The sequence below is a fragment of the Numida meleagris genome, chromosome 5 (assembly GCF_002078875.1).
Source record: "Numida meleagris isolate 19003 breed g44 Domestic line chromosome 5, NumMel1.0, whole genome shotgun sequence".
NCBI classification, from domain to species: domain Eukaryota; kingdom Metazoa; phylum Chordata; class Aves; order Galliformes; family Numididae; genus Numida; species Numida meleagris.
The window spans coordinates 17,913,556-17,932,101 of record NC_034413.1 but is presented as its reverse complement, the minus strand read 5'-3'; the positions used below and the strand labels follow the sequence as shown (position 1 = coordinate 17,932,101).

The window sequence follows — 18,546 nt, the reverse complement described above, 5'->3', positions numbered from 1 at the left end:
GTTTAAGTGTAGGTTACCTTAACCACAAGCGCATTCCTTATGTTCACAGAGAAACAGCTGCAAACATCAATATAAAAGCGATTGCAAAGCAAAGGAGGAAATTGTGCATTTGCGTTCCTGCACAAGCTGACAGCTGGTCTTCGGTGGCATCCTCAATAATTTCCACAGGTCCATGGGACTTGCACAGGACTTCTAGTAGCTGAAGAAAGTCTGTGAAAGGCTAAAGGCAAGATGATGCAAGGCTGAAAATCATTTAGAGGCTGTTGTTGTATACTTGGTATCTGTGATCAGTTTATTGCTTCTGTACAACTTCAGCAGAGCTGAGGGTAAACATTTTTATTTGGAGTGGATTGTGACTACTCTCAAAGCAAGCAATAGGTTACTTTGTCCAAAAAATACCCTCAAAGCAACAGGGCCAGCTTTAAGGGAGATACTGTGTATGCTATATTCATTCACTTTTAGACCATATGCAATTTTCTTAAAGACGGAACAATTTCTAAAGCACATTAACAGATCATGAAGTAAGAAATATTCTGAGTTGCTACGTGATTGTTAGAAGGATCTGATTCTGAAGCATTTGCTTGAAGCATCTATTAAATTCACATTAGTGTTTGTTCATGAGTAGTTTACAGTTACACTGGACAAAGACTTAGTCATGCTGTGAAATTCAATATAAATTTAAATTTAATTATCTCTTCTTGATAATCCATGGTAATGATATACCATAGGACTAACCTGGGTAAAACTTATTTGATATTTTTTTTCTGTGGGTAAAATGTTTGTCAGAAGTACTGCTTTCTGTTACCTTAAATATTAAGTGTTAACAAAAGCTTGAAAACCACAGCACACGATTAATCTCACAAATGTTTACAAAGTGAAAGATAAAGGAGAATACCACAGCCAGCTTTCCCAGTAGTTAACACAGAGTAAATATGTTTTCAATAATTTTAGAACAGGATGCAAACAAAAGAAACAGTTGAATTACAATAAAAAGATAAGCTCTTTAATCATGCTAGGGAGAAGAAAAACACAACTACAATCAAAACCACAGCTCACTCATTGTTCTTCATTTTCCCTGCCACTCCTCATTTTTATGCACATGTTGCATTGTATGGTTTAGTACGGGCACAGAGTGAGACATGACGGTCCAAACCCTGCAATTACCAGAGCCTGGGTGTGGCTGTTAAAGTCAGGGCTGGAGGATACCTCAGTGTCTGGTGCACAGTGTGGAAAGGATTATCTATAGCTGGAAATAAATACATGTGGACCAACACAGGGAGCTGAAGCTCCCAGGCATACTTCCTCCTCTGCTTTGGTTTCATTACTGGCTAATGCATGATGGAACACACCACTCATGTATCAGAGAATTCACCTCAGGGAATCCAAAATTAGCTGACTTTCCTTTAAAATAATTAATTATAATCTGTGTATCAGAAATAAGCAGACTATGATTACCCGCCATCACCTGTAAGACCTCAGTTCCAGGCACTGAGTCAAATGGATTGGATTTTTCTTACTGCAGTAAGCTGTCATGCAAGCAGGAAAACCAACAAAGAAACAACACAACACAAAACAAAGGAACAGAGCTGATAAACTCCTTTCAGGTAACTAGAAGTCCTAAAGAAGGGAAAAGAAATCCAGAGCAGAGCTGCTAACCCTCTAAAAGAATGTTGGTTTGGACACACATGACTTTGTTGGCTCACCATGGGAGAACCATGTGGTTTTTGATCCCAAAAGTTCTCCTCTGCTGGTAAAATCACGGTCTTAGGGGATGATCATTACTTGGGAGTTCCTTTGCTGTGGAGTAGGATTGACTGGGTAATGTGTTAGGAGGGGGGGAATGTGAGTGTTAGGGTCTGCAGTCCTTTATAGTCAGGTAAGTTCTGAAACTTGTCACCACTGTCATGTTTAGGGGAGCTACCTGAAGTCATGCATCAGGTCACTGTTAGAACCAACAAATAAAAAAGCTTCTGAATCACAGCATCATGGTTGCCCCCTTCACTCTTTAGCAAAAATATGAAACTAAAAGGAGCAGTGAAATTGTGAAATTACACATCCAGTATCGGTTGATATATCAACTTGATAAAGCAACAAGGAGGCAAGAAAACTATCAGTTAACGTTCCAGCAAAGCCTTTTAACGAGCATATGCCTGAGAACAAGGAGTGGCTCCCCTGGAAACAATGAAACGACCTGCATGTCTAAAGTCAAGGTGTAAGCGCTTTGTTTGATTCAAATGCTAAGATCTAATCTGAAGAATGCAGAAGTTAACCAGGTGCTTTTCAGCTTTCTCCAGCTTTTTCTTATTTAAGCCAAAATCTCTATTCCCACTGTATATAGTTTATTTCTCTGTATCACTTCTGTACAAATATTTATCTGCATGGTCTATGTATCTTAGATGGAATCAGCAGCAAACATTGCAAAATCCTTGCTCTCCCATCGATTATCAGCCCGCCACAAGGACATCTGTCCTCTGGTTGTGCAGGAGCTGAAAGGGAGATTGTTGATGATGGACAGTAAGAACACAGCTTACATTTAAAAAGGAGAGAAAAGCATATTTAGTTTTATGTGAATTTGGAAGCAGCAAAATTATACGCACATACTTAGATGAGTAGCTGAAAGCAGCCAAAAGGGGAATAAAGCTGCAGGGTACTTCTAGGGGCATACCAAAGAATTCTAGGTCTTGTGCATGTGCATTCATACAAGAAATGCTGCCTCTAACGACATTAAAGGATAATTAAAGGACTTTTAAATTGCTGCTGATGGTCTGCTGTTGCAGTGCATACATCAGTCCTGACAAACAAAAATGGTACGAAAAAACTAGTCTAGCAGATGATAATGTTTCCCTCCAAGAACGTAACTGAACTCTTGCTTATACTTAGGGTTACTTTGGTTTAACAATACTGAATTTGAACTAGTTCATTTAAGCCAGTGCAAAAACATTCGGTTGCACATAAAATGAATCTCTCCAGCAGTTTATCTGAGTTTAGTTAAACGACTTATGGTTGGACTGGATGATCTTGTAGGTCTTTTCCAAGCTGGCTAATTCTATGATAATTCTGTTCTATGACTATTACCAAAGTACTCCTTGAAGCTGGTGCTAGGTTTAAATCACCAAAAAGTTCAGTAGGCTTAAAATGGAAGAAAAGCATTAGTCTGACTAGAAGATTTTTAAATGGACTGAAAGTGAAACCAGGGGAACAAGGCTTTTCTTTCTCCCTCCAGCTCTACGAATGTGCTTGGCAAAAGGCCCATTAACGATGGGTCACCTTGAGCTGCAAAATGCTGATGGGACGTGAAGCAGGACTGAGGGGACAGGATGAAGCTAAATGGCATCACCTTGCTTTCTGTCACCCTAAATCAGCCCAGTGGGATTTCATGCATGCCTCAACTCAGCTTCTGTTAACCCCTTCCACCTTGCTTCCCACAGCTGCTAGCTTTCACATGTCCCCTGATGCTCCAGGGGATCTGCTCGCCCAGCCAAACCCCAGGTTGCCCAGGCAAAGGCATCTGATATTCTGAATGACTGCCACTGGTTCACCACAGACTAGATAAATAGTTGCTTCTCAAAATTACTGTGTCATATTGGGCTGCCTACTGTCCCAGAAAATCATGTCTAACTACTAGAAAACAATACCACTATAGTTGGTCAGGATGAGCTTTTCAGATTTTTCTTCAGGTGTCAACACTTCTAAGAAAATGCCTTCTGAGAAATGCAAAGAGAATCAAGATATTTAGCAGCATTCAAAAGGGAAACTGGTAAAGCTCCAAGTACAAAATCCTTAGCAGCTGTCATACCAACAAAACCTTAAAAATGTTTCCTGATTTTTAGTGGTCTTGGGCAGACCTTCCAGGCAGTTTTCTCTCTCTTATTCCTATGTGACAGTCAGCATGGTATTACAGAAGCAATCATTCTTCAAAAAAGTGTATTTAAATCAGCTCACTGGAGATGTACCCAGATCTAGTCTTTAGGAACTGACTGGGGAAACAATTTTTTTCAAGCAAGACCTCCATATGACGAGGTGACCCGCTTAGTGGATGAAGGTAAGACTGTTGATGTGGTCTACCTGGATTTCAGTAAGGACTTTGACACTGTCCCCCACAGCATCCTTGTGGAGAAGCTGGCTGCCCATGGTTTGGATGGGCATACGCTCTGCTGGGTGAAACACTGGCTGGATGGCCAGGCCCAGAGAGTTGTGGTCAATGGAGTTAAATCCAGTTGGCGGCCAGTCACGAACGGTGTCCCCCAGGGCTCGGTGCTGGGGCCTCTTCTATTGAACATCTTTATCAATGATCTTGATGAGGGGATTGAGTGCACCCTCAGTAAGTTTGCAGATGACACCAAGTTGGGAGGGAGTGCTGATCTGCCAGAGGGTAGAAAGGCTCCACAGAGGGACCTGGATAGACTGGATCGATGGGCCAAGGTAAACCATATGAGTTTCAACAGGGCCAAGTGTCGAATCCTGCACTTTGATCACAACAACCCCAGGCAACCCTACAGGTTTGGGGAGGAGTGGCTGGAAAGCTGCCTGATGGATAGGGACCTTGGTGTGCTGATGGACAGTCAGCTGAATATGAGCCAGCAGTGTGCCCAGGTGGCCAAGGAGGCCAGTGGCATCCTGGCTTGTATCAGGAATGGTGTGGTGAGCAGGACTAGGGAAGTAATCCTGCCCCTGTACTTGGCACTGGTGAGGCCCCACCTCGAGTACTGTGTTCACTTTTGGGCACCTCAGTACAGAAAGGACATTGAGGTGCTGGAGCAGGTCCAAAGAAGGGCAACAAGGCTTGTGAAGGGCTTGGAGAATATGCCCTACGAGGAGCGACTAAAGGAACTGGGGCTGTTTAGTCTGGGGAAGAGGAGACTGAGGGGAGACCTCATTGCTCTCTTCAAATACCTCAAAGGTGATTGCAGTGAGAGCGGGGCTGGTCTCTTCTCAGTGGTGACAGGTGACAGGACAAGGAGAAATGGCCTCAAGTTGTGCCAGGAGAGGTTTAGGTTGGATATCAGGAAAAACTTCTTTACAGAAAGTGTTGTTAAGCACTGGAGCAGGCTCCCCAGGCTGGTGGTTGAGTCACCTTCCCTGAATGTGTTTTAAAACCATTTGGATGTGGTGCCTGGGGACATGATTTAGCAGTGGGTTGTTAGAGTTAGAGCAGTATGGTTAGGTTGCGGTTGGACTTGATGATCTTGAAGGTCTTTTTCAACCTGAGCAATTCTATGATTCTATGATTCTATATCCTGAGACAGGAGTTATAAAGGCACCCAGAGGAACACGACCAGCCTACCTACACCAAGCAGCATGTCTGGCAGGGCTCCAGCGTGTTGATCAGAAACTCACTGGCAGAAGAATAAGGTGTTCTGCCTAACAAGTGCCTTGAAAGCAAAACTAGTCTCGCTTTGAGCTGTCTATGAAAAACCGCAAAAGGACTGGCATAAAAATCCTTGTCAAGCCTGTGGTGACCTGGGGTCAACAAATCCTGAACGTGGTAGGTGAAGGGAAGAGAATAATGCAAAACTGATGCAAGCCATAGGTTGGTGCACATGGTCTGAAGTTTCTCTATGGTTGTGTGAATTACTTGTAGCTATTGATCATAGAATCATAGAATCCTTAGAGTTGGGAGGGACCTCTGAAGGCCATCTAGTCCAATTCCCCTGCAGCTGTGATCTGTGAGAAAATATAAAATCATTGTTGGTAGATCTTTAATCCTTAATGAAACAAAAAATGACTAAGTGAGGTTGTCTGATGGTAAAATAAACTGTGCTTGGTTAATCCTCCATGCTTTAGAGATTTTATATGTTTTATAGAAATAGGAATTTTACATGAGTTTCAGTGGGCTTGAAAAGAATTCAGGGATGGAAAGACAGTATCATGTACCTAAAACATACTAGAAAAATATGGTACTTAAGATAGCAGTTGTGATCCTCGGGTGTGTATACTGGAAATGCATTATTATCTGTTTTCATCTTATCTGTGGTCATTTCCACTGCACTGGCAAGCTCCCATGCCTCTCTCTCTATTCAGTTTTGAAATGAGATGCTGTCAAATTGGAAATGTTTAGAAACGGGTCACAGGAAAGAAAGAATCAGTGCTACTCACCTGTAGACTAAAACCACTGTACTCATTTGAAATAAGTTATAAGTTGACTTGATAGTCTGTAAGCACAGACAAGGGGAAGATTTCTATGATAAAAGACTACTACTTGGAATGCAGAAAGGGAAGGATGAAAAAGGAAAGTTACTGAATTTTCTCAGTGACATAAACAGGATTTTCACGAAATGAAAGTTTTTAAACATACTAGAACAATAACAAAAAGAGACAAGTGTGTAGTCTGTAAAATTGAATGCTTATGAAATTTTCATAAATTGTGATTTTTTTTACTCAGTGATTATCAAAACTGCAGAGACTTCAGTTTCAGCATTTTCTCTAAGAAGGTCATGGAATTCTGATGTGATGTTGTTCTTTGTTGTTGTTCTTGTTCCTGCTGATTTCTTTGGAATAAGTACATCTGAAAGCTAAACTAATTATTAGTGGTGCTCAGAAATACACTGTATGTGTATTTCTGTGGAAATGTGGGAGTAAGTGAATGACAATTTCCCTTTCTACCACTCCGAATTATCTACAACCTTGTGGATTGTTTAACTGACTCTTAGAATAGGTAAGCCCAAATTTATTTAGCTTATAATACAGCCAGATATTATTGGTTTTACTTGTCCAAGCTTTCTAAATATAATCTTAAAATCATATGCCATATTCCAGTATCTGGTGTTAAATCTCCAGTGGGAATGTATAATTTTCTATTTCTTGCTAACATTTATAGTGAAGTATTTCTTTTTGAAACATAGGCAGGGCCACAGTTTATTGTTTCCTTCTGAAGAGAGGTTGCAGGAGTATGAGAGAGAGCATTTTATTAATACTCTGATGTTTTCCACTGCTCGTGAAAGTATTTTGCACGTATAAATGTGGTCACATACTTTATCACAGGTACTCGAATCAAAGGCTGCACAGTCCCACAAGATTAGCAGGTTTTTGGTTTGTGAGAAAATACTTCTTTGATAGTTGAAGGTAAGGAGAAATGTTCTGATGTGATCCTGCTTTGACCAACATCTGACTGTTAAGAAGTTTAATACCAGAAATTAACAAGTCCTTTTGGCTATCTTACAGTGCACACATTAGTATTAAATGCGAGTATCCAAAGATCTGGCAAGAGATCTCTAAGCTATTCCTGATTTTCTCCTCCAATCATGTTCCAGCCCACTGAGAGAAGAAACTGTCAACATGAATTCCTGCCGTACCTGAAAGCCACCTGGGCTGACCTGTACGGTACTGTCTACAGCTACGTATAAATACTTATATTTTATCAGAAAGGCTTTTTGCTTTTTTTTTTTTTTTTAATCATAAAGCTTCCAAGGAAAACTTTGCTTGGGGTTCAACTCTTTACCCAGGTCAGTGCTCCACAGATCCAAACATTTTCTCAGTGCCAGCTGGCAAAATTTCAGCAGTTTCTCCAGAAATTTCAACATAAGTACATTTGAGCTGAACAAGCTATTTCTCTAGACTTAAATTGCTCAACAAAAAGCCATCATAAAATATCTGCTTTCAGATTCCACAGAAAGCACTTGCAGAGATCTTCTGGAGACTTGGAGCTCTCTGGAAGCCACACATTACACAATGGTGAGTCAAAGGTTTATTTTTAAAGGAGGGTACAGATTACTATTTGCTTTGAAACAGAAGGATATTTAAGAGAATCACCTAATTAGGCATTTTTAGATGTGGATATATTCCCCTAAAAACTGCCTGAAGATGCAAAGAAATATGCATTTATGAAGATTACTATGAACTTTGGTTTTTTACTTTGTAATTATTTGAGGAACAAAACCCAACTGTATGTATATGTCTGGGTCTTTCATCTGTTGTTACCCTTTTCTCCAAATTGTTTGTGAAAATATTCACAATTCCATGATCAGTTAGAACCATGCTGTCAAAATCTGTAGCTGTGAAATACAAAATTTCCTTTACAAGTGAATATATAGTACAGTGTATTCTGTCTGCTTTTCTCTTTTGATTTATCAAGGCCTGTCCTGTTTCAGCTTTTTAAGGCTCCAAACGTGTTTGCAGAATCTGAATCACCAGTTAGATATTGCTAAATAGACAGACAAAGTCCTATGGACCAGTTTTTCTCTTGTTTATGCTTACCTAGTTTCATAAACTACTGACATCAGTTACTATCTCTGATGACAATGTATGGTATGGAGTAAGTTTTACAGAAGAGGCAGCAGTTTCTGTGATATATGTAGATTTGGAAATGAAGGGAGAAATTATCATCTACTTTTTTCTCTGCTTAATTTTCCTTAGAGCTCGACAGTACTCAGTGGAAAAAAACTTAGTTGGTCAAGGTGATCTGCTATCTCATTCCACATCAACTCATCCATCCACTTGCAGAGTCCATTAAATCCAGTTCAGAAGACTGTTCTGCAAGATGGTTGGTAGCATTCCCTTTGTAAGAGAGCAAATAAGTGAAAAAGATTCCTTGAAGTGTCATGCTTTTGAAAGCCCAGAAAAAAAACACAAGCCTGATGTAGAACTAAAAGTCCTTGTCATTAACCTAACTGAAATAATATCTCTTAATTTAATAAATAATGCCATTTTTGCCAGTGCCCTCTTATCCATTTGATCCTCTCTGCTCAGCCTGCCTCCTGCCTGCCATCTGTTACTTAGCTCATGTTTCCCTTGGTTATTCCAGCGAAAGACCAGTTCAGAAGAGATCGAACACCACACACTTCCCCTTCTTTCTGTTTAGATTCAGTGGAGGGTCCGGGACTTTGCTCTTTAGAAAGAGGAGCATGCCCAGTTTCATTTGGCTTGCATTTCTTTGAATAGCAAGATAAGGACAAATGCTGGAGCAAACAAAGGATAAAACATTCACAGAACCACAGCACAGGACAGCAAATAAAAAGTTTCAGTCATTGCTATAAAAACGTGAGGAACAGCACTCAGACCTCTGGCAGAAGTGGCCTGTGCTGCTGCAGGGCCCTGCACCAGTTTGGAGGAAGGCTGCCACCAAACTGAACATGCTCTGGACAACTAAAACACAGCAAGCAGTATCCTAAGCACACTGAGATCCTCTGTGGAAAACCACAACTCCCTGAACTCCCGTAGCCCCAGATAGCTGTGCAGAATGAGTAGCTCCAAAGTTCTACTCCAAATGTGCATGAAACCTCCAGAGAGACCAGTTACTATGTTACATACTCTTCTACAGCCCTGTAAGACAGTAGCACTTCAAGAATTAAAATACCAGTTGTCTTCCAGCACAGAGGAGATTCCCCTTGGCTCATCTTGGTTCAGAACTTTTACTATCTTTTTACTTTTATAATTTTAGTAACTCAAGGTAGGCAGCAGAGCTATCTAAAAGCAAAGACTCTCACTGGTATTTTTAACCACGCTTTCAAGTAGAAGCAATCTCTGGTGTTCTGAACAGTGACTTGGAAAGACCTTTTCATATTACAAAGCTTTGTGTAAGTCTGCAAGTGCTATCAAGAAAATTGAAGTACGTCTCCTACTGCTTCTCATTCTCTGGCCATTTCTAAACCCTTGCCTGAAGTTATCCATCATGAGTAATTTATCAAATTAATTGTGTGCCCCAGTCTCCTTATTTCCATATAAGTACCTCTACAAAGTTATGTAGGTCTTTCCAAAGAAGTCCTGGATGTTCAGCAGGCCCCAACTGACATCACCGAAAAGCTCTTGCAGCTGTTTAGCTGTCTCCACCACTAGGCATGAAGGATGCATGGTTCCATACCCAGATCTGTGTGCATGGTTTGACAAGATTGTTCAAATGCTGCTAAGTAGAATATACGGCACTGGTATTCTGCCCTAAGGCACTAATTTTTGTCTCTCTTCTCTATCCAGCCACCTATTTCATAAAACTTAGTGGGATTTAATTAGCTATAAGATCCTCTTTTACTGCCACATTTGGTAAAATTGCTGTGCTCAAAAGCGAAGGAATGGGTGTGCTACGTAGATTGATTTACTGGAGAAATAGCTACATCTGACTCAAAGGCAATTAAAAAAAAGCTAAGAAGAATCTGGCAGGGCTTTGAAGTATAAATCTCTACAGAAGCTTTTTGTGATTTCTGGAAATTGGACTTTGACAGGGATTGATGCTGCAGCCAAAATTGTTGTGATTTTGCCTCTTCCCACATAGGGAAAATCAATGCTGTGAAAGAGTTCCCTTTTCCAACATTTTTGCATCCATATAAGGTTATTTCTAATTTCTTTTTCAGGTTCAGTTACTTAGATTTTTGGAGCGATTATAATCAATGTGGAATTAAATATCTCTGTATCTCTTTTACAGAAAATTATTTTGTCCTTCCTTCTTGCAATGGGCATCATAGTGACACATGGTGATGCATTCTGCTTTAGTAAAATGTTCAAGCCAGGAGAGGCTAAAAATGGTAAGGACAGGGGTAGTTCTCTCACTCGATAGTATTTTATTGGCTCCGTTCTATGCACAACTGTTGGGAAGGGCTCAAAATATCAAGGAGGTGGGAGATGTCAGAAGGACCTGGACAGGAGGTTCCAGCAACAAGTTTCCAAAGTTAGGGAAAAACAAAGCTTTCCCCTGGACTAGATATAGTTGCAGCAATATTATTGCTATTGGTGGTAGGTTGCTAGTGCTACTCCTGCACATGGAGCTGCTGCTGGAGGTGAGAGTATTTCTGAATTCAGTGTAGTCCTAGATGGCAGCCCCAGATGTTTGGTTGCTCACTTTCACCCCAGGTCTGTAACAATGAAATTGTCCCTGAGAAGTAAAGAGGAAACAAGTTCATGCTCTCAAAATAATCCAGGTAATGGATAAAGGAGAAAAGTGACTTGTTTTACCATTATCAGGAACAAACATTTCCAGAAAACATGCAGTCATTTTTAAACCTTTCAGTCTGTAGTGTGGAGGCTTAAATAACATCTTTTATTGCTGTGTTACACAGGCTGCATGTTGGATGGAGTGTTGTACCCCTTTGGAGAGATCCCAAGGACAGAAGAATGCCTCACATGCAGCTGCAGCCAACATGAAATGCATTGCTGCTCCCTGTAAGTCTGGCATCATTGCCCATAAAAAGACCATAGGTTTCCATCTGCTGGGAATAAACGAGTTTCTAAAGACACAAGAGAGCCTTTCCTCACCCATCACAGAGCTGGGGCAAGCCACATGTAGCTTCTGACTCCTTGGTTGTGATAACCTTGGTTCAATTTCTGCTGACTGTGAGTGGACAAAGACCCTCCCAGACACATCCAGTTGGTGCTTGGCTTCAATGCTGAGCAACTTATGAGCTCCTTTTACAGAGTGGTTAAGTATTTCCTTGTCAAGAAAAGTAGGGAGTAGGAAGGATTTCATACCTCAAGGCACTTAAGATACTCTAAAGGGCTCATGATGATCTGAATCCCTTTCCAGAGATGCTTTTCTGCACTGAACATGCAGACTCTAGAGTGACATGGCTCTGCTCTGATGTGTCTCTCTCTCCATCCTCCTTTCCTCATATCCCACCTTCTCCAAGAACTAAAGTGGGGTGATTACGTTCCTCGTCTTTTCTCAGGTGACACCCTCTGTCAGGAGACAGAAACCACACTCCAAGCATACAGAAGATTATGAAAAATCACAGGAAAAGAGAGAAAACCGTGCTTATACCACACTGCAGAGTGTTGTGCTAGAAAATTCCGAGGCTAATGTTGAACATACTGTTACCTCTACACAGCAGAGGGCAGCAAGATATTGGCTGAGGACCTGGAAGCTGTAGCTGTGGACACTCTAGCTAGGCTGGTCTAAGCCATAGTTTCAGAGATTTTTCACTCAGCATTAGTTTAAGATATATTTACCAAAGCACTGAATTCTTAAATTGTTTATTGTTCTCTGCCTAACATTTGCTTTCTCTTTGTCAATGACAGCTATCATACTCCTGTGGATTATGACAAAGAAACATGTAAAGTCATTTTCAACAAGAAAAAATGTGACTATGATGTGCTGCCGAAGGACCCCTCAAAGCCGTGCTCTCGGTACAGTCGTGTAGGCTAACAATGTGCCTGCTCCAAGCCTCTCTGTGCTGTGTGATTTGCCCATTCCTAGAAAAGCTTTGCCATCACAGAGATGCATGAAGACATGAGAGATCTTATAACAAAGAGTACTTCAGTGGATCCCTTTTAATCTCCCAGTTACTCTAATTCAATATACAAGATGCATAATCAGAGACAAAGTCTTATTTCTGTCATTACTTGCACTGATATCACTGAGCTTTGTTGAATGCAATAAATCCAGATGAAACATCCAGAATTGCTTCATAATGATGGTTCTTTGTACATAATAACACTGAGGAACAACATCTTTCTTGAGAGAGGAATGCATTTCCCTCACTACTCCAACATGCTAAATATCTCTGCCCTGACAGAAGCCGCTTGCACACTTTACAGGTTCTGTTCTTGCCAAGCATCAGAGCAGCCATTTTAGCTCCCTATATGCCAAAACATGAAAGTGATGCACTATCTGGGACATGATCTGCCATAGCTCGTACTCCAGGCACACAGCAGTCTTGGGAGGAGAGGAGGACACTGGACCAGATTCTCTTCAGCAAGCTCTCTCCTCCTCCATGTCAGATGCTCTCTGAGACAACCTTTCGGTATCTTCTTGAGAGTGACTGGCACAGCTGGATCCCACCTGTCAGAATTTCAGAATCTCTGGAGTTTGAAAAGAACCCAATATCTGCATAATCTCAGCTGTCTCGAGGTATGTTCTTACAGTGCCTTCTCATCCCAAGATCAATGTCTTCTCCAGGTCTGTAACATAGCCATTGAAACAACAGGTGTCTCCTCCTATGAAACTCAGATGCCCGCAGAACGCCAAATCAGCTAGGCTGGGATTTAAGGAGGTGAGCTCCTGGCAGAGGGAGTAGACAAATTAACACATAGCCAGCAACCGGCTGGGCTTTCACAAGAGAAATGGAAAGAAAAACTGCAGGGTGAGTTGATCCTCTGTGTACCTCATTTTCCTGAGGACAACCTTTTCATGTTGGGTGGGCAGTGCTTGGCACACTTGGTGTTCTGTCTCACCTCCACTTGCCATCTGCTGAAATATTAACTCCAGTTCTCTTGCTCCTTTTTCTTTCCCTCTCAACATGAGATCTCGCAACCACCTTCCCTTCCAGAATCAGCAAATGTTCTCCTGCCTCTGTTTGACTTGAACAGCCATGCTGTGCCCTGACATCAATTTCTGCTCTACCAAGGCCACCCCAAGCCCATCCTCCAACTGCATGCAGAGCTACCTAAGGCATCCCATATCCCTGTGTTTCTGCAGTCCTAAATTTTGGATTTTGCCTGTCACCAGGCAGAGAAGTGCAGCCACTGATGGGCTTCTAAACAGAACCTCCCACTCAGTCCTATCCTAAATCTGCCCGCAAATAATCAGAACGATTTAATGTGGTAAGTTTTCTCTGGCTTTGTTTTTGGTAAATTGGCTATGAACACTGTTTTAAACTTTCTTATGGCTTCAAGATACCTCTTTTTTTTTTTTTTTGGGGGGGGGGGGGTCAGAAACATCCAAGCATTTTGCAAGTGCTGGTATTACATTCTTAGCCTTCTAAAGTCCACTGCACTGTGAGCTGGATATCAGTCAGTAAGTCCATGTTTCCATAAAATTGCTTCCTGCTAAGCTGTAGAAAATGTGAGGGGACAGACTTAGAGTTGGTTCAGCATTTTTTTGCAGCACAAATATTTGCATATGCATTTTTAAAATTTTATATTCATTCACTGATTTAAGCATGTCATTCCTCAAACTTTTGCTTCCCCTCCCAAAAACAGCATGTGGAAACGAATGTTCTCCTGTTGCTGAAGGTAAGTTTTCTCCAGAGGTTTTGCATCTTGCAGAAGAGTTTTGAAACTTCTGAATGACTTATTCCATTTTCTGCCAGCTCATGTTACAATTACAAAGAATACAGCCTAAACTGGTACCTGCATGAGCCTTCTCACTTAAAAGACAGGCAGCTTCTGCTTCTTAGCAGAAGTCGTCTTTTGAATGTGTGGATTCCTACTTACAGTAGCTCATGGAACTGTTTCTTGAGAAAAATGACTTTTCATGTTTTTTTTTTTTTTCTTTTAAAAGCTCACTTCAAATATAAATCTGCTAACAGAAGGGACTTGGATGCTTCTTACAGGTTATTTTTTTAAATTCAAATCCTTGAGAACTGCACACATCAGCACTGACAACCAGCTTGTTTTGTTTGGGAACTGTGCCATACCATAGAATATTTCAGCATTTTACATTTTACCTTACCATAGTATTTCTTCTGAAATACATGAAAATTGTTTTATTATCTCATACGGTCACATTTACATTCTTAGTATGAGGAATCCCTCAGCACAAATCTCAGATTATAAGTGATTTCCAGGTGGAACTGACAGAGGCAAGAGCTACAACATCACACTTTGGGTTGCCCTGGTCTAGCTGCTGTCTGCTGGTAGCAACAAGAAAATGTCTAGAACAAGAAATGGAAGGAAGCAGGATTTTATATGTTACAGTGAAAAACAGCTGAAAGAAGAAAAGAGAGCAGATCCCCCCAGCCAAGATATCCCATGAATGTGGCTGCCCACCCCACTCCAAACCGTTATAAGTCCACACAGCAATAATATCTAAACAACAAATTTTATCTTCTTGGAATTAGTGACTAATAGGTTTAGATAATGGAAACAAGCTCAGACTCTCAAAACATAGCCAAAATATAGCATAGGTGAAAGATAAACAGAACTAACTTAGTCTTCCCCCAAAAATCCCAGGGGTCACTGAATTGAGAAACTGAGAGTATAAAACTGAAGATAAGCAGGAAGATTTCCTTTCATTTTGTGCATACATTGCAGAGTGTGTTAAAGATGCAAAGCTGCCCAAATTTGGATATCACCTGGAGGACCAAAGGAGTACTTCCAAAGCTGGGGCAGCCAGACCAGATCTGCTGTTGACACAAGCACATCCCACCAAGCCAGAGGCACCTACCCATGACAAGAAGAGCAGCAGCACTCCCACCCATCGTCCTTCCAACACTGACCTAAACTGACTGCTTAGGTCACACCTCCAGCAAAAATCTTCACCTTTTCACAAACTTGCAATCTTCATTTGCTTAATCAGCTGCAAAGTTTGGATGACAATCTGTACTTGGAATGCCTGTGTTTTCTCATTTCTGGAATAAGCTCTTCTCTGTTTTTCTGGTTCACTGAAGATTTCTGAGATCTTTTTGCTACCACGTGACTTCAGCTGAAAATCAGAAGGGTAGGAAATATTGCATTTCCCATAAAGCTGAGTTCTCTTTTTGGTTGTCTTTGTCACTCTTCGCCATTCTGTTTTTCCGCCCCTTCTTGGGGCTATAGTACCTGTGGTGATATTCCCAGGGCTCCTACATAGCAGACAGACGTCCTCCTTCAAACACAGCTTGGTCTTCACAGCTGGTCCTTTAGATCTTCTTGTTTTAATATCCCTTGCCTAACTCTGATCTTTCCTTTTGGTATCATGACATATTGGGATTTTCTGGGCCAGAAGAGGAATTTCCATGCATTTTAAGAGTCATTCCTCTTCATAGGAAGAGGGATCTTTGCTTTCCCAAAGAACTAAGCAGGAAAAAATGAAGTGTTTCTCTCTCCTGAAACCACATGGAATTCTAACTGAAAATTGGCTCAGGGATGGGGACTCTGTTACATGTGGAAGGAGAGAGAGGTGTCTGGATTAGGGGAGGAATGACATTATTGACTCCAGCTCAGGCCTCTCAGCCTGAACTGAGAGCTCAGCTCAAACTTCTGCTCTTCAAGATATCACCCGGACAAACCATCCACACCATCAGTGCTTTGTCTTCAAAATTAAAGTTTCTGGATATTTCTTAGAGCAGAACAGATCTGAGAACACACATTTTGAGGTTTGTGGATGTATGAGCCTCAGAGTTAACAAAGACGTTCCCACCAAGATAAAACTTTTTTCTAGCACATTCACAATATGTTTGTGTGTCAAAAGCACACCGTATCCTTTATTGCTGTTTACTTATGTTTCTCCTTAAACAATTGTCCCGTCTCATGTGCAAATGCGGCAGACATCATTCAACAATTGTAAAACCAGTATATATTACACCTAGCATTGTCAGTTTAAGGTCAGTGGGAATATATTTGCAAGATGGTGTTTACTCATGATCTGTGTGCTGATATGCTTCATGCTTCCTCTCCTACCTTAGTGTTGTTCACAGAGTAATCCTTTTCATAGGTATTAGCTAGTTTTTTGTTTGATTCCTTTAAGAGCATTACTCTGAAATCACACTGTATTTCTCTGTTGACTGTCTAGCACTGAAAAATACAGTAAAAAAAATGCTAACTTTTTTACATTACCCCTGTTACCTGAGTTCAGTGATACGTAACCAGAAACTTCCAGGTGAAGAATGACTAAGTAAAATGTGAGGTAAATCTTCAAGGAAGTCTCCAAGCCATTTTACCTCCTTAGGAACAAACAGGATACACTGGAGGTGTTCATTGATCATGAAAAGAGCTTCTTCACTGTCCCTAGGCATTGCAGCTGGTCTCTACTGCATTCCCAAGAAAGCTGCTGGCAAGAAGTTCTCTCCATACCAGGCATTGCATACACCTAGAAAAAACAGAGAAGGCCCTGCAATGGGGGCAGCTGAGCGGTCAGCGCTTGTCTGACAGGTGGAGAGAGAATGCATGTGTGTTGGTTGGATTTTTGTCTTCTGGAGTTAGAGCAACAAGCACTTTCTCTGTCACTCAGCACAAATCTAGCAAGTTCTACTGGGTTTTGACAGTAACAGATTCCACAAGTCTCACTCTAGTTCACCTGCATCACAGATTGCAATGTGTCTGGTGGTGAGTCCTCATACAAAACCTGTTGCAGTACATCTGTTAGGCAAAATACTGCATGCAAGATCCACACCGTAGGAGAAGAAAAAATACATGGCTCAGTAATACTAACAGAATCAAGGCAATGTAATTTGATGGCACTTTTCTTTCAAACTGTCATGGAATATTTGGTCCTTTATTTTGTGGACGCAGAAGAGCCAGTACCTTGAACAAGACTCAGTGGTGCTTCCTGCCATGTCCTCAGCCAAGGTGAAATAGTTACTTCCTCACAATATAAAGCTTACAAAATACAGGCAAGCAAAACTATTACTTGTCCTCAGTCACTCCACAGACATAAATCAATTAGGTCAGGCAGCATAGGAACAGGACAATGGAAGGCAGAGTGGGAGTCTCTCAATTTGCACTGCAACCAACACAAAGCAAGGCCTTGGCTGAGGACCATGGTATATAAGCTTGGTAGCCTACTGAGCCTTTTCTTTCCTTTAATGGAAAAATGCACGCGCTCCACAATAACTCCTCTGAAAAGCTGATAGTATCTTAAACCACAATGACACCTGAACTTTTTTCATATATGTTTGTGAGACATCCAGAAAGGACATTTGCTCTTTGCTGACGTCACTAAAGAAATTTCCAGTGCCTGTGCTCATGGACTAGCACATTTCATTGACTTATTAGAGTTTAGGGCTCAAGGGTGTGAGCCGCATGGCTGTAGTGTTAGTCATCTCCTGTTTTAGGGCAGTATGTATATTGACATTGCCAAATCCAACTTTTTAGTGATAAGCTGGTTCTGGGCAGTTTTATCAAATTTATGAATACCTGCAAACTCTTTAGCTCTTTTTGCCCATCCTGAATTTAAAAAAAAGACACATGGAAGTTACAAAAAAGCTATCAATTCATTATGTGGTAGCTATTTACCCAGCCTACTGAGCTGAAAGCCAGCTAAGGCTTTCCATATGAGCCCTGGTCACACCGTGACACACATTGCAATAGTGCTGGCTTTCTCAAATGGACATCCTGAGCTAGCTCTCAACTCTAGATTGTGGGGGTAGTCACCCCAGCTTGGAATTCAGCCTCAACTCTCAAATCCACACAATGAGGCAAAATAATTAGGTAGCCAGACTGGTGAAATTATTGCAAATTGTGTAGTCCTGGTAACTAAAAGTCTTGCTCGTGCTACCAGGGATAGACAGTTCTCAATATTTGAACCACATAGATCAAAGCTAAACAAAAGGGATTTGTACTTGGCTCTTTTACTATCAAATTACTGTCCAAAGAATTTGGAAAGAGTGCCTGTCCTGACAAGACCTCAGCACTTAAGTCTCGATGGAAAACTGACTAGTGAAGAAAATAGCTACCTACTACCTACTACCCTTTTCTAAGGGCCTTCAACTCTCCAAGGGCTAGCGTCTCCCCACAGAAACCTGGCTTTCCACATATTCCTTCCAACCACCACTTCCTTTTCACAAGAGCCTTACTTGGTGTGGGCAACAACCACAACCACTCAGTCACTAATGGGGTTCTCAGTGTGCCAAGTATTCCTTCTGGGCTTGAAATTCCTTCTGAAGTACCTGCCATAGCTCCCTTCTAGATAATAAGTTGAACAAAGCCACACCTATCTCTTCAGAACCAAAAACTTTCCTCATTCTAATAATGTATACCGCATGAGAT

At 41.2% G+C, this 18,546-nt stretch overlaps 1 protein-coding gene across 2 annotated transcripts; it reads left to right on the top strand.

Annotated features, from left to right (window-relative positions):
* Positions 5,258-12,319, top strand: LOC110400134 (beta-microseminoprotein-like). 2 transcript variants are annotated; one of them, XM_021399799.1, is made up of 7 exons: positions 5,258-5,485; positions 6,982-7,062; positions 7,162-7,320; positions 7,601-7,671; positions 10,352-10,451; positions 10,983-11,085; positions 11,938-12,319. In XM_021399799.1, the coding sequence occupies exons 3-7, from the start codon at positions 7,242-7,244 to the stop codon at positions 12,062-12,064; spliced, it is 480 nt and encodes a 159-aa protein (XP_021255474.1). In that variant the 5' UTR covers positions 5,258-5,485; positions 6,982-7,062; positions 7,162-7,241; the 3' UTR covers positions 12,065-12,319. The 2 variants fall into 2 exon arrangements, with proteins under 2 accessions (XP_021255474.1, XP_021255475.1); XM_021399800.1 differs by lacking the exons at positions 5,258-5,485; positions 6,982-7,062; positions 7,162-7,320 and adding an exon at positions 7,410-7,442.

Excerpts from the sequence above, each read along its gene's own strand:
- LOC110400134 (XM_021399799.1), top strand. The coding sequence starts at position 7,242 with ATGTTCCAGCCCACTGAGAGAAGAAACTGTCAACATGAATTCCTGCCG. Across the intron at positions 7,321-7,600 it reads CACCTGGGCTGACCTGTACG|ATTCCACAGAAAGCACTTGC; the intron begins GTACTGTCTACA and ends ATCTGCTTTCAG. Across the intron at positions 10,452-10,982 it reads GCCAGGAGAGGCTAAAAATG|GCTGCATGTTGGATGGAGTG; the intron begins GTAAGGACAGGG and ends TGTGTTACACAG.